We start from the raw sequence: 24,801 nt of genomic DNA, 5'->3' as shown, positions 1-24,801 counted from the left end.
TTTTCTCCAACATATAACAAAGATTTTTCCTTTGGAGGAAAAGTGGTTATACTAGGTGGAGACTTAAATAAATTCTTTCTATTATTTCACGAAGATCGGGACAAATTAATCTTACCTTTGGAAGTTTTGTCAGGTGCTCAAACTAACAAAAAACATGAAACTCTCTGTAGGAATGACTATTTCAGATCAAGATGAGACAGAGCAATTTGGTGAGTGCTTATTGAAAGTTTATGATGGTCTAATATGTGACAATATGGATGGTGAATCTGAGATATGTCTTCCAGGAGATATTGTTATTCCTTCTTCGGATCAGGCATTTGATAAGTTGGTTCATTTTTCTTATCCAAATATTTTGGATAACATGTCCTCAAAGAATTTTTTCAAAGCAAGAACTATATTGGCTCTCACGCTGGACATCGTTGAAGATGTTAACAACCATCTGATACCTATCATTCCTAGAGAAAAAAATTATATCTTAGTTCGAATTCGATTTGTATGGATGAAGAAAATATGGAGAGTCAACTAGATCTCTATGGTCTTGAATTACTGAATAGCATAAATTGCTCTGATTTGACTCCACATAAATTAATACTCAAGATTGGTGTTCCAATAATGTTACTGAGAAATTGACCAATCCAGTTGTCTTTGTAATGGTACAAGACTACAAGTTAGGAAACTTGGAAATCATGTCATAGAATGTGAAATTTTAACGGGTAACAATGTTGGTCATATTACTTTGATTCCAAGAATGAATATGGTACCAACAAATGAAACCGTCCCAGTTAGATTCCAACGAAGACAGTTTCTCATAATAGTATCATTTGCCATGACAATTAATAAGTCTCCAGGACAAACTTTATCTCATATTGGATTGTACTTGTCCAAACCAGTTTTTACACATGGCCAACTATATGTGGCACTTTCAAGAGTTAAGTAAGAGAGGTTTAAAAGTTTTACTTATGAATCACGTAGAAATGTTTACAAATTCAACCATCAATGTTGTTTATAGAAAAATCTTTGAAATAATAGGATTCTAATATAAATATTTTAATTTTATTTTAAATTCTGTATCAATGTATATTGTATAATTATTTTACTTAAAAAAAGTGTAAAATAATTATTACTCACTATTTTTAAATTAAACTTTGATTTTAATAATAATTTTATAAATTTCTTAACATAATAATTATTTTGTGTTTTTTAAATATCCAAACATATAAATCTTTTTTTAATTTTATAATTTGTTTTGTGTTGAGCACAGGTTCATACATTAATTAATATATATATTTCTGGATTATTAATGTCCTTTTAATAATTCTATAACCAAAAATCGGTTAGATTATATTATAAAAGATTTATTCCTTATTATTATAATCACTATCATAATGATAAATCTCTAAATTTGATTAAAAATTTTATTATATCAACCTTTTAATATAATAATAATAACAATTTATTTGACACATGATAAATTAAATTGTAGTCATACTATTTATTCCTAATATAAACTGCAGTCAAAGTCAACCTAAAGACAATCCTAGGAACATATACTAATTAATAACATATAAATATGGGTTTTATATACACATCTTTCGTATATACATAAAAAATGAAAATATTTTTTGTATTAATATTTGTGAATTTTTTAAATTAAAATACTCTTAATATTTTTAATTTATTTAATTTTGTTCTTAATCTTTTAATTTTTGTTAAAATTATACATATATTATACACAAAATACATGATGACTAATTTTAGTATGCAAATAACATTTTTGATATAAAATCTATTCTTTTCATCAGCGCTCACATATTAAACTCTTCTATCTATCATTATTCTTCTTCAGTCTTAAAAGTTGTCAAACGGGCTAGTTGATCAATTTAGGTCTACAATAAAAATTAGTCTAAAATAATCAAAATTTATCTTACTATAATAATTAATACATGCTAAATAAAATAAATTTTGAATTTTTTTTCTGATATTACCGATTTAAAAAATAAAATGTTTTTTTATCATTAAATATTTCATAGACCATGAAATGAAATCTCTCCCCCTATATAACCCACCAAGTGATTCTCAACTCTGAAGCAAGGTGGTGGTTGTTCATGGTCTGAATCAATGGAGAGCACATTGGGTTTGTTGTTCTTCTTGTTCACACTCCTCTTCTGTATCTTCTCATTCCTGTTGTTCCTCTCGAGAATGAAGCCATGGTGCAACTGTCACACTTGCAGGACCTACACAACAATGAGTTGGACCACCCACTTCACAAACCTCTCCGATTGGTACACTCATCTCCTCCGTAACTCCGCCACCGGAACCATCCACGTCCACGTCTTGGGCAATATCGTAACTTCAAACCCCATCAACGTTGAGTACATGCTTAAGACGCGCTTCCAAAACTACCCCAAAGGGAGGCCGTTCTCCGCGATCCTGGGCGATCTCTTGGGCCACGGGATCTTCAATGTTGACGGCAGCGCGTGGATGTTCCAGAGGAAGATGGCCAGCCTGGAGCTCGGGAGCGTGGCGGTTCGGACCTACGCGCTGCAGATAGTGACGGAAGAGATACGAACCAGGCTCCTTCCTCTCATGGTTTCTTCGGTTGCATGTGGTCAACAGGACCAGGTTTATTTGCATTTCAATGCCTTGTTACTTACTGTATTATTAAAAGTACAGTTGAAAATAATTTAACTAAATAATTTAATAATTTTTAATTATTATTAATTTTATATAAAAATACCTGCATTTAAATTTTTACTTCATATATATTATGTTGGAGGAATAATACCGGACATAGTTACCTTTATTTTTCAATATATTAGATCGAGTTTATAAATTTAGTGATTTTCTTTTTAACCAAACATGCATGTATATGTCTGAAACAGGATAGTGGGATGGATTTACAAGACATATTGCGACGTTTCTCGTTCGACAACATTTGCAAATTCTCCTTCGGCGTGGACCCAGGTTGTCTCCAACCATCCCTACCTGTTTCACCCTTCGCCGCCGCTTTCGACACGGCCTCCAAGCTCTCGGCAGAGCGTGCAATGACATCATCACCAATCACATGGAAGATCAAGCGCCTACTTAACATTGGATCCGAGAAGAAGCTGAAGCAAGCCATCAAAATCATAAACAACTTAGCAGAAGAGTTAATAAACAAGCGCAGGAAAATCGGATTCTCCACAAGAAAGGATCTCCTCTCAAGGTTCATGAGCTCTGTCGAAAACGACAACAAATACCTCAGAGACATAGTCGTTAGTTTTCTATTGGCTGGTCGCGACACAGTTGCGGCCGCGTTAACCGGTTTCTTTTTCTTATTATCCAAAAACCCGAGTGTTGAGGTCTTGATCCGGGAAGAATTGGACCGGATCCTGGACAATCCGGTCCAGGAATGTGCGAGTTTTGAGCAGCTGCAGCAAATGCATTATCTCACTGCTGCGATTTACGAGAGCATGAGACTCTTTCCGCCGGTTCAGTTTGACTCCAAGTTCGCGCAAGAGGACGATGTGTTACCGGATGGTACATTTGTACCCATGGGTACGAGGGTTACATACCATCCGTATGCAATGGGTCGGATGGATCGGATTTGGGGGTCCGATTGCCTCAAATTCAAACCCGAAAGATGGTTGCATGCCGGTGTGTTTGTGCCGGAGGATCCATTTAAATACCCGGTTTTTCAGGCTGGGGTTAGGATTTGTTTGGGAAAAGAGTTGGCAGTTGTAGAGATGAAATCCTTGGTGGCTACATTGATAAGGCAATTTGATATTCGGGTAGTTGGGTCTGACACGGAGCCCCGGTTTGCACCAGGTCTTACCGCAACCATGCGGGGTGGGTTGTCGGTTCGGGTTTATGAGAGAAGTAGGTGATGGAATGACCCCTGAGAAGCTTGTAGAGTTAAAGTTGATCCATGTTGAGTAATTATTAGTAGTTACATTTGGAGTAGGTGAGATCTAATTTAAGGGGAATCAAAGTATCAAGCTATGTAAATTTTGTCGCAACTAAATAAATTCAAGTAATTTTCTTCTCTAATGGCTGTTGGCTTTTGGGGTAAATTGTAAATGGGAAAATATATGGAGCATATTATTTGAAAATGTTAGAGAGCGGTTAAATTTCGTTGTTTCTAGTAATCAATTAATTATTAATATTTAAAAATATAAAATAAAATATTTTATTAAATTAAAGTTAATAGTCAAATTAATTTTTAAAAGTAAGATATTTTTTAAATTTATTCTTAAGAAAATTAATTGAATTAGTCTTTTAAAAATTACAAATTAATCATATTTGTTCTTCAGTCATTTTATTAATATTTTTTTAAATATTGATGCAGTAAAATGTTAATTAATAATATATATAATACCTAATATATCTAATTAGATATTGACCAAATATATTTATAAAAATTTATTAATTTAATCATTTTTTCTAATTACAAAAATTCTATTCCCAATATGACCTAACGACTAAATTAATAGATTTTCTTAAACATATTTAGTTAAAGTCTAATTGAATATGTTATGTATTATGTGCATGTATACTATCAGTTAATATTTTACATCATCCATTATTGACAAAAATTATGAGTAGAGTAACTAAATGACAGATATAATTAATTCGTAATATTTAAAAGATCAATTTAATTGAAAAAATCTTTTAAAGACGAATTTAAATGATGTCTTATTTTTCAGAAACTAATTTAACTATTAACCCTATTAGATTACTAAATTATTTGAAAAAGTAAAAGATGTTTTAATATTTAATTTTTTTTAAATCTATCTAAATATAGAATATTGTTTTCTATTAAAAAAAGGTAAAAATTTAACTAAATCAAGACTTACTCTTTTTTTTTTTGGTGTCTAAATCAAGATTTACTCTAAATTGGATAGAGACAATTTAACTTATATTTTCTCCAAATCTGATAAGCAGTAATTGTTAATAATTTGTAATTGGGTATGCCTAATTATAGAATGAAAAAGAAAATCTTTTTTCTCTCGCTAGAAAGGAAAGAATTAAAGAATATTTAGTGGATACCATTTTAAGTTTATAATATTACTTGCCAATGTTATTGAATTTTATAGTATTATAAAAACTTAATTTTATTCAATTTTATTTCTGACATTTTTTATTTATGTTAAAATTATCAATGAATATTAATTTTGTTTAATATATTAGGGATCAAATTAAAAATATTCACAGATAATTTTAATACAAATAAAAAAATATTAAATACAAAATTAAATAAATAAAATATTGAAATATTTTAAAACAAACTACCAATTTTAAGGATAAAAGTATATTTTTTCTCATTAAAAAACAAGTGATAAAGGAAAATTGTTGTCATTTGTAATTGAAAATGACACTTGTATTAATATTCAATTTTGTCTCAATTTCATCTAATACATTAGAGACAAAATTAAAAAATTTTAAAAATAATTTTGATATAAATAAAAATATTAAACATAAATTAAATTAAAATATTTATTAAACAAATGGTAAACCTTAGGAACAAAAATCATACCTTGTTCTGTTGAAAAACAAGTGACAAAGGAAAACTTTTAGTTGTCATTATGCAATTGGAAATGGCAATTGTGTTAATTTTTAAATCTTTATGACTAAATGTAGAAGAATTCAGGCCAAAATTATGGCTGAAAAAGAGATAACTTTATCTCTACTCATCAATAATTAAGTTCAGTTATTTGCCAATGTACTTTTTCTTGTCTCTTTCTCTGCATTAGAACAGCAGTTCATGAAAGATAGCCTCTTCTAACGGAAGCTTTTGCAATAAGGAGGCTGTTTTTCTGCTTATTATAAAAAATGGCAATGGCAATTCTCCAAGACCTCTTGCAAGAATACATAAACTCATTGTTTGTTGAGGTGATATTCGATCTTGTCATGTAATATATTTGCTTTTTTGGCATTTAACGCTTACTTGAATCTTGTTATGATGTAGCAGTTCTTATAATTTCACAAATTAAATTTGAACTGAACAATAATGTTAAAAAACACTTTGCTCATTGGTTGTGTATGTCTTTAATTTTTTTTTTCTTCTGCTATTATATTTGCAGGAGCTAGTGAATGATCAATTTTTGTCTCTGAAAAACACTGAAGAACTAGACTGTGTTGTACAGATGATTGAAAAGTACTTTGAATATGTTGACATGATCCTTCCAGAGCTTTCTTGTCAATTGTAATATATATGAACTAATGATTTTACTATCATCACTTCATGCATGGTTTTCTATTTCATACTAATTATATTATTTAATTTTTTTTTCTTGTGATTTTAATTTACGCCTATAGTGATAATTCAAAAGTTGACTTCTCTAAGTTGGCATCCCTAGTTCGTGAGATAGAGGAAAAGAGCACCAGGTAATTACTTGCAATATCTATCTTTGAATTTGCATTTATATATTGAAGATTTAAAAGGCATCGTTTGTTTAAAAACTTTGCATCTAAGCTTAGATACTTTCATTCTCTTTTTTTGATTAACTAGTTGGGCATTTAATCATGAGCAATAACAGTAAATGTTTTGATAAGATTGAAGATTTAATTTGAGATTTTTTACTTAAATAAATGAAATTGAAGGGCATATAGGTTATATAATATGTTAATCATGTCATTCAGAAATAATTTATGCATGCATAACCTAGGAGAATTAGGAATAAATCGTGCTAGGCTACCTAGGATTATAAGTTACACATAAATCGTCCCACTCTAAAAGGATTCACGTAATTTTGGATTAAAACACAAAGGCCCGGCGCGATTTACGTGTGAAAGGAAAATCTCTCAAGCCTGACGCAATTCATATTGTTTGAAGACCTTCGAAGTTCAGCCACGATGTATATTTAAAGACTTACCCTATGAAAACTGCAACGAGTTATTGCTCGAGTGAGACCTCAACCCATTGCGGCGACTAACATTGGTGGAGGAGGAGCCACTATTTTCAACGTTATGGAAGCTTTGGGAGAGAAGGTTTGGGGGAAAGACAGCCCGCAGCGGAGGAGGAGGTGGTAGTGAGCAGACGCGTGAACCACTATGATCGTATACTGTCCTACTTAGATCGTGTCAATTTACTGCATGTTACAAGGTTGAATGATTATTGGTTCAAGTTTAACGAGTCGCTAATCAGTGCATTCATGGAGCGATGGCATCTTGAAACTCATACGTTCTATATGTCGTTTGGGGAGTGCACGATTACACTGCAAGATTTGGCACACCAGTTTAGCCTCCTTATTGATGGACATGTAGTGAGCGGGTGTCTAAGCGATTTTAAGCCATTGATGGAAGGGAGGAAACCTGTCCGGGTGTGATTTCGAGAGTTATTCGGTGACCTTCTACCAGATAATTGTATTGATAACTTCACGGTTTTTTTTTCCTGGTTCCAGAACAAGTTTAGAGACTTGTCCGCCAATGCATCGGAAGCAACGGTACAGATCTATGCACGAGATTACATTATGATGTTGTTGTCTACGTGCTCTTCGCGGACAAGTCTAGTGCCAGGGTTCATTTACGGTGGCTTCCGTATGTTGCGGACCTTGACGGACTCAGCAAGTATAACTGCTTGCGATCTGTCGACATCTCTGTTGCTAGACATGTGTGCGGTCCATTTTCGAACTGCACACACTTTTTATGATACTTCAGTTGGTCGGAATCAAACACTTTATATTCTACACCATACAAATATTATAACTCTTAACTGTCATTACAACTTTCTTTTTACTTTCGAACCATTTTCCGATTTCAAACACGTCTGTGCCAATCATACTAGGCCTGTCTACGTGAATAGTAAGGTGCTGCTGATCTGGAAATGCAAGTTGGTTTAGTGCATCAAGGTCCAAAGTTGAAAAGAGTTGAGGGTATTGCTGTGTCTGACTGCTTGCATGGGTTTGTGCTCCTCCAGCATGTGTGGTGTCTTCCTCACCATTACTTTCATCACCAATAATTGGTGGCTCCGAATCCGACCCATCATCGCCTATAGCCTCCGCAAATGGATCTCTCTCTCTCTCTCTCTCTCTCTCTCTATCTCTCTCTCTCTCTCTCTCTCTCTCTCTCTCTCTTACCTCCATGAATATCGGTGCACCGTCTACTACAGGTGCTGCTCCCATTGCAACTGCGAGCTCTCCAAAGTTTCGCCCATCACCCAAGTCATCTGTTGGAATGGGAAAATCAGCCGTAAATGATGAGGATGAAACAAAGGGAGTCATTGGTTGCCCAGCTGGAACGGTGCTGGAACTCCCTTCTATGACGGCAGTGGACGGATTCGGAACGGATCCACTAGAGCTACCCTCTACATCAACCATTCTGATAAACAACTCTATAGCGCCTAAGTCTGAAAATCTTGATTGAATGTGAAATATAACTCGCATGTTGTCGTCGCCAAGCATCTCGTACTTTCCAAACTTAAGATAACCTTGCCTCAGTGAGATCGGAATTCAAAAAATAATTATTTCACAGGTTTCTTTTCACATTTTTCTGCCTTCTGTAATCTACTATTCTGTAATTCCATCAAAATCGTTGACAGATTTACAAATATACCAGTATGCTTTTTATTAAAAAACGTGACACTCTCACTTGTGTTTTCATCAATCTTTCTTCACTGATGAGCTAACAAAAATATAGTTTCACTCATCTCTCTCAAAACTCAATAAACTTCAAATGTACATTGTTTGATACCACACTCGTTTATTTATAGATAATTTATCATCATAAATCGTTCTAGCCTTCTTAGGTCACTAATTTAATGTTAAATCGTGGCTGGGCTTCGAGGATTACTGAAATTGAGTATAAATCGCTCTAAGGTGGTTAGAGTTATGGACTGCACATAAATCGTGCCACCCAAATGTGTGTTAGCTTCAAAACATGTTAGATCCACTAGACTAGGGCGATTTATAGTCAGCTTGTAATCTTAGTTAGCCTAGCACGATTTATTCCTAATTTTTTTAGGCCATACACGTATAAATAGTCTCTGACTGACATGCATGATTAACATATTATATAATCCACATATTTTTAGGATGATTTTTATGATATTAAAAAGAGGATAAATATGTTTCAAAATTTGTTTTAGAAGAATCTAGTAAATTTAACTTCAATTTTATTTATTTAAGTAAAAAATCCTTTGATTTGCTTAGATATTATTCAGTATTGTATTAGAAGTATAAACATTTTGAAAACATAATTAATGGCAGTATGCGTAAGGCACGTGTATAGTTATAATTTGTTCTTTGGGTTCAATTTAGACCAGCTTTACAAACAAGATATTTCAAATACTTATTATAAGATGACTAAACACCATGTTCATGGTCATATAAACCTAGCTATTCATCTATTACTGTGTAAATGTTTTCAAAATTTTGTGTTTTTCTTATTGAATTTATATCTTGTATACTTATGTCATGTTACAGCATTGGTACAGAGCATATGAGACTTGCATGTTCAGTTCTCATTAAAGCTTGTGACGAGAAGAATAAAAAAAAGTACATTTTCTCTCTTCGTTATAATTTCAATGCCATTCAGAAATCCCATATCATTATCACCATCACTATCATTATCATCATCATCATCATTATTTTCATCTTCTTTTTCGTCTTCCCCTTCTACACTATCATCATAAAAAGCCATTATAATCGATTTCACGTTCTTAAATTTTAAGATTTTCTGAATTTCGCAAACGTAAACTTAGTCTCATCTGGGCTAGGTTCACAAAACAAAAGCAGTTTTTATAACTAAACACAAAGAACACAAAACACAGAACACGACCTTACTTGAACAGGATTTGTTCTATAGGCTCGTACATCTGTATCCTTGAGTTCTAAGAAGACAGGAACCAAAGTCTGGCGGATGAACTATGACCGTGAGGTCAGAGTGTGATTAATTGTTCCAAAGTGCATGCCATCTGAACGGTGGAGGATCGTTCGCGCTACAATCTTGTGGTCGAGATGGTCTCACGGTGTTCTGACAAACTCAAATCTTTTTTCCCTAGCCATTTAATTAGTTATTTTCTCTAAATACTTATTTACTGGTTCATCAAAATATGGAACACCCAATGAGTTGATTTTTTCTTTCAATTTCAGAGAGAAATAGGACCGGGGTAAATTGAATTTCTACACAATAATAAAAATATAACTTTATTTTTTAATGTTTATAGAAATTATATATTTATCCCTCTTATAAAAATATTTAATTACAAAATTACCCTACTTTAGTACAATAAAATTAATTACTAATATAAAATATATATTAAAAATAAATTAAACATTATATATATTTTTATATAAATATATAGTGATTGATTTTAATGTACATGATACATTTTTATTTCACTAAAGATCATATATAAAGCCTTTTCAGTAATAACATGATAAATAGAATAGTGGTTTACATATATAATTTTAAAATAATTTAATTTTAATGTATTTTAATTTTTCAGTTTTACTCAAAGTCTACTCTGGCTTAAGCGTGAATTTAGCAATACTAAGAATAAATTGACGTCTATTATTCAGGTATATTAAATTATTTATTTATTTAAACATGAATTTAATGCTTTGTTTTTTGTGTTCATTTAACTTTTTAAAAAGAGAATAAATCGTCTTGTATATATATTTCTGTATGTCTTATATATGATATTTGTCTTAACTATCAAACCTAACTTCTGTATATATATTGTTGTGCTGTTTTAACATGCTTCAATTGCTCTAAATTACAGATGGAGAGAAGGATTAGAAGACTTAAAGAAAAGAGATTAAGATCACTAAACTAGAGTTTATGTGCAGTTGACTAATGTTAAGTTCTCCTCCTTTTGAATCACATGAATTCTGGTTTTGAGAAGCTTGCTGGTTTGAGTGTCTGATTTATTTGAATCATTGGATGAGCTCAAAGAAATATGATCCTTTCCTTGCTATTTAATTTTTCTTTGGATCTGTGTGTTACTAACTTTTTCATATGATTGTAGTTGTGTTGCAAATATACAAGACTAAACGAAGGAGAATATTTGATTACAGAGCCGCATAGAGTCATAAGTTGAGCTAATGTTTAATTGAATATAACATTACTCTAACTAACTCACTTTGCCGAAGCTCGTTCATCTACTTAAATATATTTTGTGAATTCAAATTTTGATCTCTATATATAATAATTTATTAGTCAATAATTTATTAATTTTAATGTCAGATTAAAAAATATGATAAAAAATAAAAAAATATTTAATAGAAATGTGCACTCACTTTAGTGCATTATCACATTTACGTTTGTTGTTGCCAATTTTTTTAATAAAAGAAATTCTGATTTAATAGGCAAACTCCACCATATACTAATTAAATTCAACTCAAAATTGTGCATTTGGAAGTACATAATATAATATTTATTAAATTTAACATGATTATATATTTTTTTGTGTAAACAAAAATTATATATAATAATTATATCTATACATCAAGTTGATTCGATTTATGCTAATTTATCTTAGATTAAGATTTACTTTAAATTTTTAAAATATAACCAAAGAAATATTAGAATTAAATTAGGTCTAAAAAAAATTCGAGCGGATTCGGTCCATGTATATTTCTCTTTTTTTTTTTAAGTTAAAAGTAAGATTTGAATTTAAAATTTTTAAATGAGGATGAGAAGACTATACTATTTAAACTATAACTACATTTCTCGAGTTAAACCCTAAAATAGTCCCAAAGATTAGCGTCGATTCCAATTGCCCTAATTACGTAATTGAGATTGACAAAAGTGCATCACATTAGTCTCTGACCCATTTTTCATTAACGATATGATGACATGGCTTGATGACGTGGGTTGTTAGTGACATGTGTCACTCCATGGTTTAACCACGTGGCATACTAATGTGGATGGTTGTGCCATGTGTCACAATGCTATTTAGTCACGTGTTCGTTTGTACCACGTGTCACAACAGTATTCGTCCACGTACCGTCTATTATGTCATTATTATAAATGTACCAAATTAGTTCATCACTTTGCATTAAATGACTCATTTTAGTGCCTGAAATTGAATGTCATATACTAAACTAGTCTCTTTACCAGTTTTTTCTCATTTTTTTTAAATTTAAAATTTTTTATATCTTACATGCACTAATTTCAATTCTATTTTTTCATATATCATTTAAATACAAGTACTTTCATAAAAAATTTTAAGATTTTAGTTTTAATTATATAATTTTTTTATAATAATTTAACATTGGTATATTTTGTAATATATAAGTATGTTATTATAAAAAAAGAATTATATAATTGATTAGACACATTTTTTCATTAAAAAATATGTATTTTTAACAAGAAATCGAAAATTAAAATAAACATTTTTTTTGTTCTTATGAAATACATGTTTCCGTTGTGTGTAAATGGACTAGACTGAAGGCACTTCAAGCACTCTCACTACCATTTCCGATATTTTCAATCTAGATGAAAGAGGTCGAAGATGGTAGTGAGGGTACTTGAAATGCGTCAACTCCAAAATTGTGGTTAGAAGTATCCGTAAGAGAACAAATATTTTATAAAAGCACTAAAAGAGTCGGAGATAGTAGTGAGAGTGCTTGAAATGCCTTCAGTCCTTCACATAAACTTCAAGACGACGGTTAGGGGTATCCGCAAGAGAAAAAATATTTTATAAAATCACTTGTATTTGAATAACATGTGAAAAAATAGAATTGAAATTAATGCATTCAAAGATATTGAGAATTTGGAATTTATAGAAAAAAAAGGAGAAAAAATGGTAAAGAAACTAATTTGGTGCACGTCATTCAATTTCAAAGACTAAAATGAGTCAATTAATGTAAAGTGACTAAGTGAGGGACTAATTTGTTGTATCTACAATGATGATATAATGGACGACACGTAGACGAATACTGTTACGACACGTGGTACAAACAGATATATGGCTAAATAGCATTGTGACACGTAACACAACCATCCACATTAGCATGCCACGTGTCACTGGTCACCATATCATCATACTATTACACGTGACCAAACTATGGAGTGACACGTGTCTCTAATATTCCATATCATCAGTCATGTCATTACGTTGTTAATGAGAAATGGATCAGGAATTAACACGGTGCATTTTTGTCAATCTCAAAGACATAATTGATGCAATTAACGATTTTAATATATGATGTCATTCTCAAAGACCATTTGAGTTTAACTCACATTTCTCGTCTCAACTATAATTTATAGTTTCATACAACTGAATTTGGGTCGACAAACCCAAGCCTAAGATTTTATTTCTATTTTTATATTTTCCAGTTTTGGGTTCTTTCTTTTTTTTTTAATTTTTAAATCCATCAAGTAAAATACAAAAATAGCTTCTTATCAAGACCCACATTACGGCCTTGCAAGGCCCAAACCCAAATGCAGCAGCCATCTCTTGTACACTTGTCATTCATTTCTCTTGCTCCTCCACGCGACGGTAACAGCCACAGCTCCGACGACATTGCACCACTCATCTCCAACGACTCACTAACTCTGAGCTCCGAAGAATTCGCATTTTCCAACACCATACAGCCACCATGGATGGTATTCCAGCTCATCTCACTCACTTCATGATTTCTTCTGTGTTCAAAGTTTCTTTTGATTCAACTCGGTTGAGCTCGGAAGTAGTTCATAGTGTTCTGTTAATTTTCGATTTAGCTTCATATAAACGTGGGGAAAGTTTCAAATTTTCATGTATTATAGCGAGCGAGTTTCATGATAAACATGTATATGTGTGTTTCAGTTGATTCACAGCCAACTATGGAAGAAACGATTCTGGTGGGCGATGACCTGATGATGGGTCCACCGTCACCTGTTGTGCCACCTGAAATCGCATCCCACGTTCTCCGCGGTGTTGATTTGTGTGATGGAATCCTCAAGAACCTGTTTTTGTGTAAGCTTTCTTCTTTGCATGTTACTTGCTTGATTAAATGTCTATAAGCTTTTTGTGTTTCGCTTCATTTGTTGTAACTTAGACTGGAAGATAAAGGACTTAGGCAATGAATGGAGTGGTAATTAAGAAGAATTATAAAGTATGTGTAACTTAGGACCATCAGCTTGCGATTTTATGGGACTAAAGTGGAGTTAAAATGTGTATCAATATTGCCTCCATTATTAATATCTATTGGGTCTGAAGAAACTGGAGGGGCAATGATCTTAAAATTATCAAGCAACTGATAAATCCTCATGGTTTGTGTTGTTTGTCCCCTACGGTTAGTATTAGATGCCTGTTAAAACGTTGTCTTCTCTGGATATTTGATAAGCTTCATTTGAAACTTGTTAGGCTTGCAAATCAATGACATTGAACCATTCTGCCAGGATGAGCTTGCTCTTTATAAACAATGTGCTGAAAGAAGGGTGAGACGATTGCCATATATTACAGATATATTTTTCTTTGTTCTTCCATTCTTCTTTTCCATCTTACACCCAACTCATACTGTCATTATTGTGGATGGAGTTCTGGGAAGTGCATTTAATTGTTAATGTATCTTCTTTCTTTTTTCTCGTTGGGTAAAAAAATGCAGGACAAGGAGATTAGGAATCGTCTTCAAGAAAGTGAGCGGAAATTGGGCTCATCAATGCCTTTCGATGAAGCCAAGGAGAGAGTTACCCAGCTTGAGAAAGAAGTTACGTCATTGGATAGGTACATTAAAGAGTAGTCACCAATCTAAGGACCTTGGTTTCATGCATTTGCATAAATTAGACTCTATATAGTTGTATTAAAGCTACAATCATTAGTGTCTATTGGTTGCATTTTAATCGGCCGTGTTTATCTTTCTTTCTCTGTCATTGAGCATTCAAAATAAATATTGGATGCATGATTTTACGAATACAATGTAGAAATTCTCGATGTATCAGTTTCTTATATTCTTGTATTTCATGCATAGGCGCCTCATTCTTGCTAGTGGAGTTGAAGGCATGGAAGGTTTTCGCCAAAGATGGAGTTTACATGGCCGCTTAACTGATACCAAGTAATGTTTGTCATCCATTATTGTCGTTTTGTCAAGTATAGTTTGTTTGGCATTTAAGTTATTTGATTAAGATTATGACTTGGTTATTGAATTTATGGTTTACGATTACACTTACGCTTCTCAATTTATAGAAAAACTCATTTTAGAAGATTCCTTTTCCAAACATAAATGATTATTTGTAAGTACATTTTTTAATTTCAACTTCTTCATATCTTCAACAAATTATTTCTAATCAATCTGATTACATGAGTATTTAATCTAGTGGCCTCTGCCTTTGCCATTGCTAAACTTGTGGAGCTAATAGCCAATAAGATTATTTGATAAGTTTATCACTCAGACGTCAGTGCCATCATCATCAGTTCGTGTTGCTTCTTGTTACTTTTCAATTATGTGCTTGCTTGGTTTTACTTGTTCATTTTATTTTGTTATGTACGGATTTGATGCAGGAAAAGGTTGGAGTCCTTAAAGCAGGGCATAGATAGCAGAAAATGAGGATGGTCCATTAGGGAATCAGCAACAGAAATTTGGTTCCTAGATGAAGGTTGAACCTGCATTATGGTGGCACCTTGTTATATGCATCCATCCAAATCTTTTAGAAATATGGTATTCCTATTATTTGTTGTCATAGATTTAACGATGTATGTATTTTGGTGCCCTCAATAGTCAACATTTTCATTCTACCTGTGCTCCCTCTACTTTCTAAGGAAATAGTCACATTATATCTAATGCAATCAACTTAGAACTCTATGCTATATATTTGTTAAGTTTGTAGCAAAGATATCATTTCCTTCTTACAGGATTTCAGAAATGCAAGATTTTAGGCTTTAGTTAGTATAGCTTTTAACCATTACAGATTTTATTTTATTTTCAAATTGACATCATTTAAAATTACTGTAGTTTGATATGTGCGAGAAGACACTAGACAATGTATACCTTCACTCTTCCGGTTGAATGAATACTAGTCTTGCGAGTAATTTAGATTAGTCTGTGATCTTCTTTTAAAACTGAAAATGACTCTAATTGATGGTCCACTTTATCATACATTGATCTCTGAATTTGTGAAAAAATTTACGTAACGAAAAGTCAAACCTCCTAACTTTTAATTCCAGCATTGTTAGATGTTGCGGTTTGGAATGGCTTTGGAAAAGTTTAGATCCTAACTACTAGCTTGAAAGAAATTGAAGAATTCTGTGCTTGCCTTCTAATCAGTTTTATGTCAAAAGCTGCTGTACGTGGCGTATACATTGCATTTCTTTTGGTTTGGTTGAGAGTGAATACAAGCAACAAGGATCCCCAAAATTCCCTTTGAACTCTGTTTCTGTTCATGTCCTGAACTTCTGTTTCACAGTAAACATTTTACACAATCAATTTGGTCACTGATGTGGCCCTTATACCTGTTATTCAACAAGATTCTTAAGACAGAAGATGAAAGAGAATTGAAAGGAGATAATTTGAGTGCCATAGATCCCTACTTGTTTCAGCATTCACCAAGTAACAATAACGTAGAGTTCCATCTTCCCTCCTTACGCCGCTCGCGCTTTGTTGATGTAAGTGCATGTGATTCTGGCTGATATCTTTTTCTTTGTCTATCAGACTGCTATTATTTTACCGTTGATTTTGTCTGCTAGTCGTGCTTATAGGTACCACATGTAAACCAAATATATACATGGGAATATGGCCTTGCTTGTGCCTCGATGGTTTTGAAAACTATTGGTGTCAACGACCGTGATATTCAAGCACTGGCTGAGCTATGCTGCACTAATAGGTCTTTCCCACTATAAGAAGCTTGAAACTCCTAGTTGCTATGTTATATGAAATGCTTGTAGTCCTAGATGACATATAAACATGAGTATGTCTACTGAAGGAAGTAAAATTGTGATTTTTTAACAGGGTACACTGTCTATGGTAGGCACACACAACTATATGTTGGACTCACTATATTCAACACAAAGTTGAGAGTGTGCACCATAGGATTATGCCTATACAAGTACCTTTCTAGTCTTCCTCTCCTTCCCTTTGCTCTGTCCAATTGAAAACCATTGAAATTCTTAGAATGTTAATCAGGTGCAGGATTTCTTAGTATATTCACATTACCTTTTGGACCAAATGGTCTATGCCTAGATACATACATTTTCTAGACTAGATACATAGAAAAAGAAAAATTGTATTTCATTTTTGTGTCGGGTTCTGTTATTCAAAATTGAAGTTTCCATTTGTTGATAATCATATGCCTTTCCTTTGAACATTGTTTCTGCAGTGTCTGGACAGTTGATTTGGCATATTTGTTGCAGAAGTTTTTTGTTGCATTTTCCTATTTCACTGTAACATTTGGTGCAAACCAAACTATTCTGTTGAATCCTTTTACAAGGTGATTCTCTGGCTCAATAAAGTAGTTACATGCTCTTTATTTTGAATAAATCCCAGCTTATGAATAGTTTTCCAAATATCAGTTTAGTTTTCCAGAGATACACTTGATCCTGGAGTGATTTTTTTTTGGCCGTCCTGCAGTAACTCCTGGACTAATTACTTCTATTGGAGGACCACTTGTTATAATATTTCCAAGAGCATGTTGATATTCCAAAAATTTCAGGGACAAATAATGAGCTTTTATCCTAATTTTATCTTTGTGCACTTTAGTCTTTGTAGTAAGATGAATTTAAGAGATGAGTTTTTCTTTGATAGTGATTTGGATATGAGTTAAAATATAATAGTACTACAATAAATTTATCAAAGCTTACATTGTCTTGAAGTACACCATTGATTGCTATATAGTTAAGTTTGACAGCAAGGTGGACTTGTTTTGCCTAAAATGTTTCCACGCTTGGCTAAATGCCTCTTTGAAACTTGTGATAAATGTTGTGTAGGAGGAATTGCCTAATGATCTAGTCAGAGTAGATATGTTATTTCAAAAAGCAGTGGAGTCTGGAATTGACATACAGGTCTGTTGTCCTTGTTTTTACTGGATCCCTTCAGTTTCAGTTTTAAGAGAATTTCTGTGATTCACTCCTTTTGGAGAAGAAAAGAAGTTTTAGGATCATTTATTTCTATTAATGGTTTATTGTTATACTTAGATTTTAACAAGAACTAATTGAATGGTGGGAAATTAGTTGCACTTTTAATAAGAATAAGAAAATGAAAGTGGTGTTTTTATCACAAAAAAAGAATAAAAAATAAAGTTGTGTGTTCTGCCAGATTTGTTGGACTTGAGGAAACTAACAACTAGATACATTTTATTCACTAGCAACTTTGTCATTTATTTATAATATTTAGTCAGCAAACCTTTCCATCGTTTTGCAGTGTAGATCAATTAGTGGAAGAGAGATTTCCATTCTCATATTGTCAGGGAAATATATTGCTATTGCATTAGTTGACCAAAGCAAATTGAGGTACAGGTTTTCTTCTTATCTGTTCTGTTCTTTTTTGGCCTCAATACTTAATTGATGATAGCTTTTCAACATTGACATACTCCACGTTCTTACCAACTTTTTACGTAGTGCCTGCAGTAAACCAAGTTTATTCATTTGATACCATCCTGTTTAGAAGAAATTTGTCACTCCAATTGCATTATAACACATGTTTTTGTTTATAGTTTAGCTTCTGAATCATTGTCTGATTATCTGCATATCTGTTAGAGACTTTTGATGGTTTCAGTGGCTAAGAGAAGGGGTTGAATCTTAGCCCCCTTTTTCTTGATTACACTTTCTGGTCTTTGAGGAGACTTTTCTGTTTTTGTCTCGTCCCTAGCAACGAGACTTTTTACTTTTGTCTCGTCACTTGGCACGAGACATTTTTGATTTTAGCTCCTGTGCAGCAGAAACAGAAATGAAGAAGTAGAGAGAGAAGATTACACCCAGATATATCCTGGTTCAGCTGCTAAGTGCAATGCAGCCTACATCCAGTCTTGTATAGCTTTTAACCATTACAGATTTTATTTTATTTTCAAATTGACATCATTTAAAATTACTGTAGTTTGATATGTGCGAGAAGACACTAGACAATGTATACCTTCACTCTTCCGGTTGAATGAATACTAGTCTTGCGAGTAATTTAGATTAGTCTGTGATCTTCTTTTAAAACTGAAAATGACTCTAATTGATGGTCCACTTTATCATACAAGATCAATCAGTTAATAAAAAAAAATTGGACCCTCCTCACTCTTCGGTCCCAGACAATAAGACATTTGCAATATTAACAATGAGTCATCTTATCAAAACTTTTGATAGTGGGTGCAACCAAGGACAACAGTTGTCTCGTGCACGTAAACACAGGACATGTCACGTGGTCAGATGCATGTTCTTCAATCTAGACCAATAAAAACGCCACAAAAAACATCAAAATTGGCTCTATTCGGAAACCAGACCCGGGACCCCTCCTCCTCCAGCAAGTTAGATCCAAAACCCACCACGCAGGCCACAGCTTTTCCCATCTAAGCCCTTCCCCAAAGTCAATCTCATTGTTTGTTTATGCCAACGTTGTCTCTCACCCCACTATTTTGCTCTGTTGAACCTTCGGATCACACACCCCATTTAATGTCCATGCTCTGTATCCTCCAACAAAATAATAAAATCATGTGCAACTGCCATCGCCAACCACATTATAGAATATAAGCACCAACCAAGTGAAATTTCGAGCCCATTCACATGCTACGCCATTACTTGTCATCAAGTTTAATTATCAACGTTGGTTGCCATTTAAGGCTCTTAAATAGTATAAAGTGGAGATGAAAATTTAATCAACTACAGGTGCAAATTAATAGATAAAAAAGAGGGAGAAATGATTAAATTTCGTGCAACTATATTATTAATTATAACTGTACTTTTGTTCCCATCTGCTCCTACCATGATTAATAATAATCAATGGGAGTCTCGGGACAACTCTCATCGGATACAGCTTCTTTAGTAAAAGGTGGGGGTACAAAGGGTGGGGTTGTGCATCTTAGCAATGCCCAATTCACACCTTGAAAAAATGGGTGGTTCTTGATAGGGGAAGCCCCCATTATTGACCCAAGCCTCCTTCCGGGGTCCTTAACCAATAGCTGTGAGATAAGGTCCTTTGCCGTGGCTGGCACGCTGGGTTCCTTTGGGAACTCCAATGCTCGAGCCACGATGTTTGCTAGGGTTAGCTCATTGTCCATGCCTCTAAAGGGTGTCACACCATAAAACAATTCAAATATAAATATCCCTAAGGTCCACCAGTCGACGGCACTACCGTGTCCCTCACCGGACACAATCTCCGGGGCCAGGTACTCGTGGGTCCCAACAAATGACATGGACCGGACGTCAATGGGCTCGGCGACGAACTCGGGCCCACCACGATGGCCTTGCTTCTTCTTCTTTCGCTTGCGCTTTGGGTGAAAACATGACACCGCGGGGACTATACAGTTTGGTAGTATGCATGAGGACGATGTGAATTGGGAGGATTCAGTGTGGAGATCCTTTTGTAGGAATATATGAGGAGAATTCTTTTGATCAGAGATGATCTGAGCCGTTGCTGTGGAGTCATCACATTTTAAGGAGAGGTCAAAGTCAGTGAGCATGATGTGGCCGTCAGATCGAACCAACACGTTCTCTGGCTTGAGATCACGGTAGACTATCCCCAACATGTGAAGGTATTCAAGTGCCACCAACACCTCTGAGGCGTAGAACCTGTGAATTAAACAACAATGGAGATATGAAGGGTGGAATTAGTTATAGCATTGAATTAAATTTGGTATATTGTAATCTTAGTAAGTATTTTGGATATGAAGATATTGCTCGACGTACATTTGGCATATCTATATCTATATCTATATCTATATTGGCTGTAGGGGACGATTATTGGCCAACATGACACAGTGTGCACAAGAATATTGGTTGTTAGGCCTACGGAAAGGATCAACCAAAGGAGACATCAATTATCTTGCTGTACTCTAATAAGGGTGACGTGACCTACTCTACTGCTTAATCGCAACCACCTCTTATAGGACCAGATGCTCTTCAATTCAATTTTTTATTTCACAAATTCAGTATCCAATTAACAGTAAAGATTTACACTTGTAGACAATTGAATTTTTCAATCGAGGGGATTCATGCTCTTTCTTTTATCCTTCTAGGATACTGATTGAATATTATAGAATACTTGTCTAAAATATTATGTTCATTATCATACCAATAGCAACTATTGTCGGGTTGTAAGACAAGATAAATTTATTGGCTTTTGAATTTTCATATGTTGCATAATATCTTTCGGACAATGATAATGTCCTCTAAAAGAAGAAATGAGAATAAATTCGAAAAGTTTTGATGCCTCAAATAAGACGAAAAATAATGGCACCAAATCAAAATTTGGAGAATAATCTTCCCATTCCATCAAACATGTCATATTCTTATTTTTAAAGTAATGTTCTTGAAGATTGTTACTTACATGAAAGGACAGACTTTAATTTTGCTACCATTAGGATAGACGTAGGGTTTATTATTATTTTTTTCCTTTCTTAAATCTTAATACTACGTAAGAGGCATCTAAAGTCGGAAAAAAGCTTCACGAAACGGACAAGTTATGAGACACTAATTTTCTTTAAAGAATGTCATGTATCTATTACGTTTGTGTACACTTATTTTATACATCTATTTTTATATTAAAAATAGTTGATAAAAAGTAAGTAAAGATAAAAAAATTCTTTTTATATCATTAAAAAATACCAAAAAAGATATACATAAAAGTAATGCAAACATCATTTGTTACTTTCTTTATCCCCATAAACCAGGAACAAGAAGGAAGAAGCAAAAGCAAATTAAGTACGTTACGTTAGTGAAAGCGCATTTTATAATAAATGAAAACAAAACCAAATGTCTGGTTTATGAACTCTAGAAACCAGATTCAGGAGAAACATGTCCCAATCAAAGAATTAAGGGAGCAATTCGAGATTAGCCTCTCATTAAAATTAAATAAATTAGATCGCCAGAAATCCTGCACAAATTTATGCAATCAAAGATTATTTTATATCACTAGTTGATGCCCGGATATCCTTGCATTTTATATGAACATGGTAGTATTTCCCAACCTCAAATAACGTCGAATATGAAGATTTTAGTTAAAATATTAATAATTAATTGCAACTTTTAAGGACACCCTAACCTATATACTACTAGTAGTAATTAATCTCGCCAAAAAAGGAAAACATATCAATTAAGGAAAGGAAAATTTGTGATTTGCGATAGTCCTTAATTTACTGCAGTGCACATAAATAGAAAGCAGGTTAATTACTACGTACCACTCCACCGCTAGTAGTAGTACTACAGTAAAAATTGAGCTATTCCTTTAGCTAATTAGCTTGTATGGTGAGTGACACTAATACAGGGGGTGGATTTGACTTTTAAAAGCAGCAATTTTACCTAAATTATAGGCACATGCCAAGAATGATGATCCAATTATTATTGTTTAACGAAACACACGTGGTGGCTCAGACAAATCACGGAATCGAACGGGTTAAAGTGAGCATAAGCTGGAAAGCCTTGTCAAAAATTAATTGCACGTTGACCTACCCATCATTATGCTTATGCACAACCCTCATCTCTTTTTACCTTTTCCTTTTATATATTTAGTTTATTTTTAAAAGAGTTTACACTGAACTAACGCAGCTAGCCCGTGAATGATTATTACTATGTAACTTTATCAGTCTATGGGCACTAACTTAAGTTCTGTCATGGTCATAGAAAAATTGTACCTATACCCAAACAAAAATTGTGTTTGCTTATACATTGTACTGCTATTGTTATATAAAACATAACAAAAACTTAATCCTCTTTTGCCTATTGCAAACTTAATACTCACTTAGGTGCATCTAGAATTTGATGAGCTAATTCATGTTTTGTAGTCTAACATAAGAAAAAAATACTAATAAATACGTGGCCTGAAAATAGAATAATGGTATAAGACTAGCACAATCTATTACTTTTTATCGTAATTAGTTAATAATATTTAAAAATATTAGTTAAAAATATAACATTAAATTACTAAATTTAAACTATTAGACTGCTAACTTAAAATACTGATTAATATAAATTAAAATTGTTGATCTTGAAATTTTTTATTTTATAATTGAAAACAACAAAACACTTAAAATGCTTCCAAAATTATTAACTATATGGTAGATTAAAAATGATGAGTATTTTTTCTAAGAAATGAAAGTGTTAGAAGTGTTTTTTTGATTAAATGAAAGATGGTGGGAATAGAGAAGGGCGGAGAAAGAATGTTCCGGCGATTGAGAAATGATGGGGACATAAGGTGGGTCCCATCCCACAGACAGAACGACAGTGCGGGGGAAGGGGGTTGGATGATCCATCACTTTCATCGTCGGTTAGGACTAATCATAACGGTTCAAGATTCCCCTAAGCTAGCTAGCTAGCTAGGCACGCCAACACCGGATCCCACTCCCTCCGCTTCCACTTCCCACTCTCATACTCACTCTCTCACACACACAATCATTAACAGCAACAACAAACAGTACGGTTTCTACGCAGTTAGTTACACAAGGAATTGAGAAAGCAGTGACGAGTGTACTTACCTGACGGCGCCTTCGTTGAAGCGTTTGTTTGCCTGGCGCTGCCGGAGAACGTGGAGGTCGCCGCCGGGGCAGAACTCTGTGAGGAGGCACAGCCATTTAGGTGCTTCGATGGCGCCGTACAGCGTCGGCAAAAAAGGATGGTCCAGTAACTCCAGAATTTCCCTTTCTGTCCTCGCTCTCCCTTCCTTGCTCCTGCTAGCTAGCCCCTTCTTGTCCATCACCTTCGCCGCGAACGTTACGTCGGAGGAGGGCTTCAGCTCCGCCAGGTACACGGAGCTGATGTCGCCGGAGCCGAGGCGCCGGGAGAAGACGAGGTCGGACGGGAGGAGGATGCGACCGCCGGAGGAGGCTGAGTCGTCGTCAGAGGATCGGATCCGGTGGATTGCGGACCAGCGGGGGTCGGAGGAAGGGGCGTGGGGCTTTGTCGGAGGGAGAGGGATGCGGGCGGAGGTGGAAGCCGTGAGTGTGGTGGTTTCGGAGCCGAAGCTTGTGCTGCGCTTGATGTCGGCGGTGGTTGTGGTGGTGGCCGTGGAGGCGAAGCTGAGTGACTGGAGGTCGTCGGCGAGATCGTCCTGCCACGGCGGCGGTGCTGGTGGTGGCGGTGGGTCCATTGGAGTGTTATTGAGAGTATTGGGGGGTTTAATTTGTTATTATATATACGAGAGGGGGGAATGAGGAAAGTGGAAGGATGAAAAATAGTCGAAATAACGGGGTTGGGTTTGGTGGTGGAGTGAGTTTTATACACTACAGTCTACAGTTGATGGCTCTGAAGATAAACGAGGAAAACGGAGAAGAGAGAATGGAATGCACTTTGGGCTACGAGTATGAGTTCACATGAGTATGGGATCTCTCATTGGCCCATGTTTCTCCCCGTTATGCCACTGCTTCCATATACTTGTGCTTCTCTCTTCAATGCACAACAAACAACCCATGGGGCTCAACTAAATTAGCTTAATACCTTCAATATGCAATTAAATTATACCTATTCGTCTATTACATGGCTTTGTTTTTTTATTTTTGTCACCGTTATCCAAAATCAACACACCAAATTCAAATTTTATATAAAATAAAATAAATTAAATACGTAAAATATGAAATAGTAACAAGATTTTAATTATAAAATTATCTGCTATAATAAAAAATTTATAAAATGAATTAGCTCATTTAAAATTATAATATTAAAAAAATTTTAAAAATTAAATTGAAATTCTAAACTATATTAATTTGATTAACTTAATTTAAGAATCATACCTATCTAATTTTCCTCCAACAATAATGTTTTTACCACCCAAAAAA

The 24,801-nt window shown here is 34.0% G+C and overlaps 5 protein-coding genes and 2 pseudogenes across 5 annotated transcripts; 6 read left to right on the top strand and 1 right to left on the bottom strand.

The window, feature by feature from the left end:
• The first annotated feature begins 172 nt into the window (after window positions 1-172).
• LOC127744217 (uncharacterized) lies at window positions 173-937 on the top strand. Its single transcript, XM_052256500.1, has 2 exons — window positions 173-324; window positions 640-937. Exons 1-2 carry the CDS (start codon window positions 173-175, stop codon window positions 935-937), a joined length of 450 nt encoding a protein of 149 aa, XP_052112460.1.
• Window positions 938-2,075: 1,138 nt separating this feature from the next.
• LOC127744259 (cytochrome P450 94C1-like) lies at window positions 2,076-4,029 on the top strand. Its single transcript, XM_052256539.1, has 2 exons — window positions 2,076-2,622; window positions 2,883-4,029. Exons 1-2 carry the CDS (start codon window positions 2,119-2,121, stop codon window positions 3,864-3,866), a joined length of 1,488 nt encoding a protein of 495 aa, XP_052112499.1. The 5' UTR covers window positions 2,076-2,118; the 3' UTR covers window positions 3,867-4,029.
• Window positions 4,030-5,811: 1,782 nt separating this feature from the next.
• On the top strand, window positions 5,812-10,999 carry LOC127744216 (histidine-containing phosphotransfer protein 1-like). The gene is made up of 6 exons (XM_052256499.1): window positions 5,812-5,871; window positions 6,063-6,184; window positions 6,298-6,366; window positions 9,402-9,473; window positions 10,427-10,499; window positions 10,703-10,999. Exons 1-6 carry the CDS (start codon window positions 5,812-5,814, stop codon window positions 10,754-10,756), a joined length of 450 nt encoding a protein of 149 aa, XP_052112459.1. The 3' UTR covers window positions 10,757-10,999.
• Window positions 9,752-9,961, top strand: LOC127744278 (uncharacterized; annotated as a pseudogene).
• A 2,382-nt stretch (window positions 11,000-13,381) lies between the features above and the next one.
• Window positions 13,382-15,686, top strand: LOC127744185 (uncharacterized). The gene is made up of 6 exons (XM_052256464.1): window positions 13,382-13,533; window positions 13,733-13,882; window positions 14,273-14,346; window positions 14,514-14,632; window positions 14,877-14,960; window positions 15,407-15,686. The coding sequence occupies exons 1-6, from the start codon at window positions 13,527-13,529 to the stop codon at window positions 15,450-15,452; spliced, it is 480 nt and encodes a 159-aa protein (XP_052112424.1). The 5' UTR covers window positions 13,382-13,526; the 3' UTR covers window positions 15,453-15,686.
• A 144-nt stretch (window positions 15,687-15,830) lies between these two features.
• Window positions 15,831-18,485, top strand: LOC127744184 (guanylyl cyclase 1-like; annotated as a pseudogene).
• Window positions 18,486-19,734: 1,249 nt separating this feature from the next.
• Window positions 19,735-24,453, bottom strand: LOC127744178 (serine/threonine-protein kinase D6PKL1-like). The gene is made up of 2 exons (XM_052256458.1): window positions 23,506-24,453; window positions 19,735-20,605 (listed from the first exon to the last, which is right to left on the bottom strand). The coding sequence occupies exons 1-2, from the start codon at window positions 24,114-24,116 to the stop codon at window positions 19,804-19,806; spliced, it is 1,413 nt and encodes a 470-aa protein (XP_052112418.1). The 5' UTR covers window positions 24,117-24,453; the 3' UTR covers window positions 19,735-19,803.
• Between the last annotated feature and the right edge of the window lie 348 nt (window positions 24,454-24,801).

This window comes from Arachis duranensis, unplaced genomic scaffold, assembly GCF_000817695.3.
Source record: "Arachis duranensis cultivar V14167 unplaced genomic scaffold, aradu.V14167.gnm2.J7QH unplaced_Scaffold_232527, whole genome shotgun sequence".
Lineage (NCBI taxonomy): Eukaryota > Viridiplantae > Streptophyta > Magnoliopsida > Fabales > Fabaceae > Arachis > Arachis duranensis.
This window is presented reverse-complemented; position numbering and strand designations above follow the sequence as displayed.

Excerpts from the sequence above, each read along its gene's own strand:
- LOC127744178 (XM_052256458.1), bottom strand. The coding sequence starts at position 24,116 with ATGGACCCACCGCCACCACCAGCACCGCCGCCGTGGCAGGACGATCTC. Across the intron at positions 20,606-23,505 it reads TTCAACGAAGGCGCCGTCAG|GTTCTACGCCTCAGAGGTGT; the intron begins GTAAGTACACTC and ends TTTAATTCACAG.
- LOC127744216 (XM_052256499.1), top strand. The coding sequence starts at position 5,812 with ATGGCAATGGCAATTCTCCAAGACCTCTTGCAAGAATACATAAACTCA. Across the intron at positions 5,872-6,062 it reads TAAACTCATTGTTTGTTGAG|GAGCTAGTGAATGATCAATT; the intron begins GTGATATTCGAT and ends TTATATTTGCAG. Across the intron at positions 6,367-9,401 it reads ATAGAGGAAAAGAGCACCAG|CATTGGTACAGAGCATATGA; the intron begins GTAATTACTTGC and ends GTCATGTTACAG.
- LOC127744259 (XM_052256539.1), top strand. The coding sequence starts at position 2,119 with ATGGAGAGCACATTGGGTTTGTTGTTCTTCTTGTTCACACTCCTCTTC. Across the intron at positions 2,623-2,882 it reads CATGTGGTCAACAGGACCAG|GATAGTGGGATGGATTTACA; the intron begins GTTTATTTGCAT and ends TGTCTGAAACAG.
- LOC127744185 (XM_052256464.1), top strand. Across the intron at positions 13,883-14,272 it reads CCTCAAGAACCTGTTTTTGT|GCTTGCAAATCAATGACATT; the intron begins GTAAGCTTTCTT and ends GAAACTTGTTAG. Across the intron at positions 14,633-14,876 it reads GAAGTTACGTCATTGGATAG|GCGCCTCATTCTTGCTAGTG; the intron begins GTACATTAAAGA and ends TTTCATGCATAG.
- LOC127744217 (XM_052256500.1), top strand. The coding sequence starts at position 173 with ATGACTATTTCAGATCAAGATGAGACAGAGCAATTTGGTGAGTGCTTA. Across the intron at positions 325-639 it reads TCGGATCAGGCATTTGATAA|TTGTCTTTGTAATGGTACAA; the intron begins GTTGGTTCATTT and ends TGACCAATCCAG.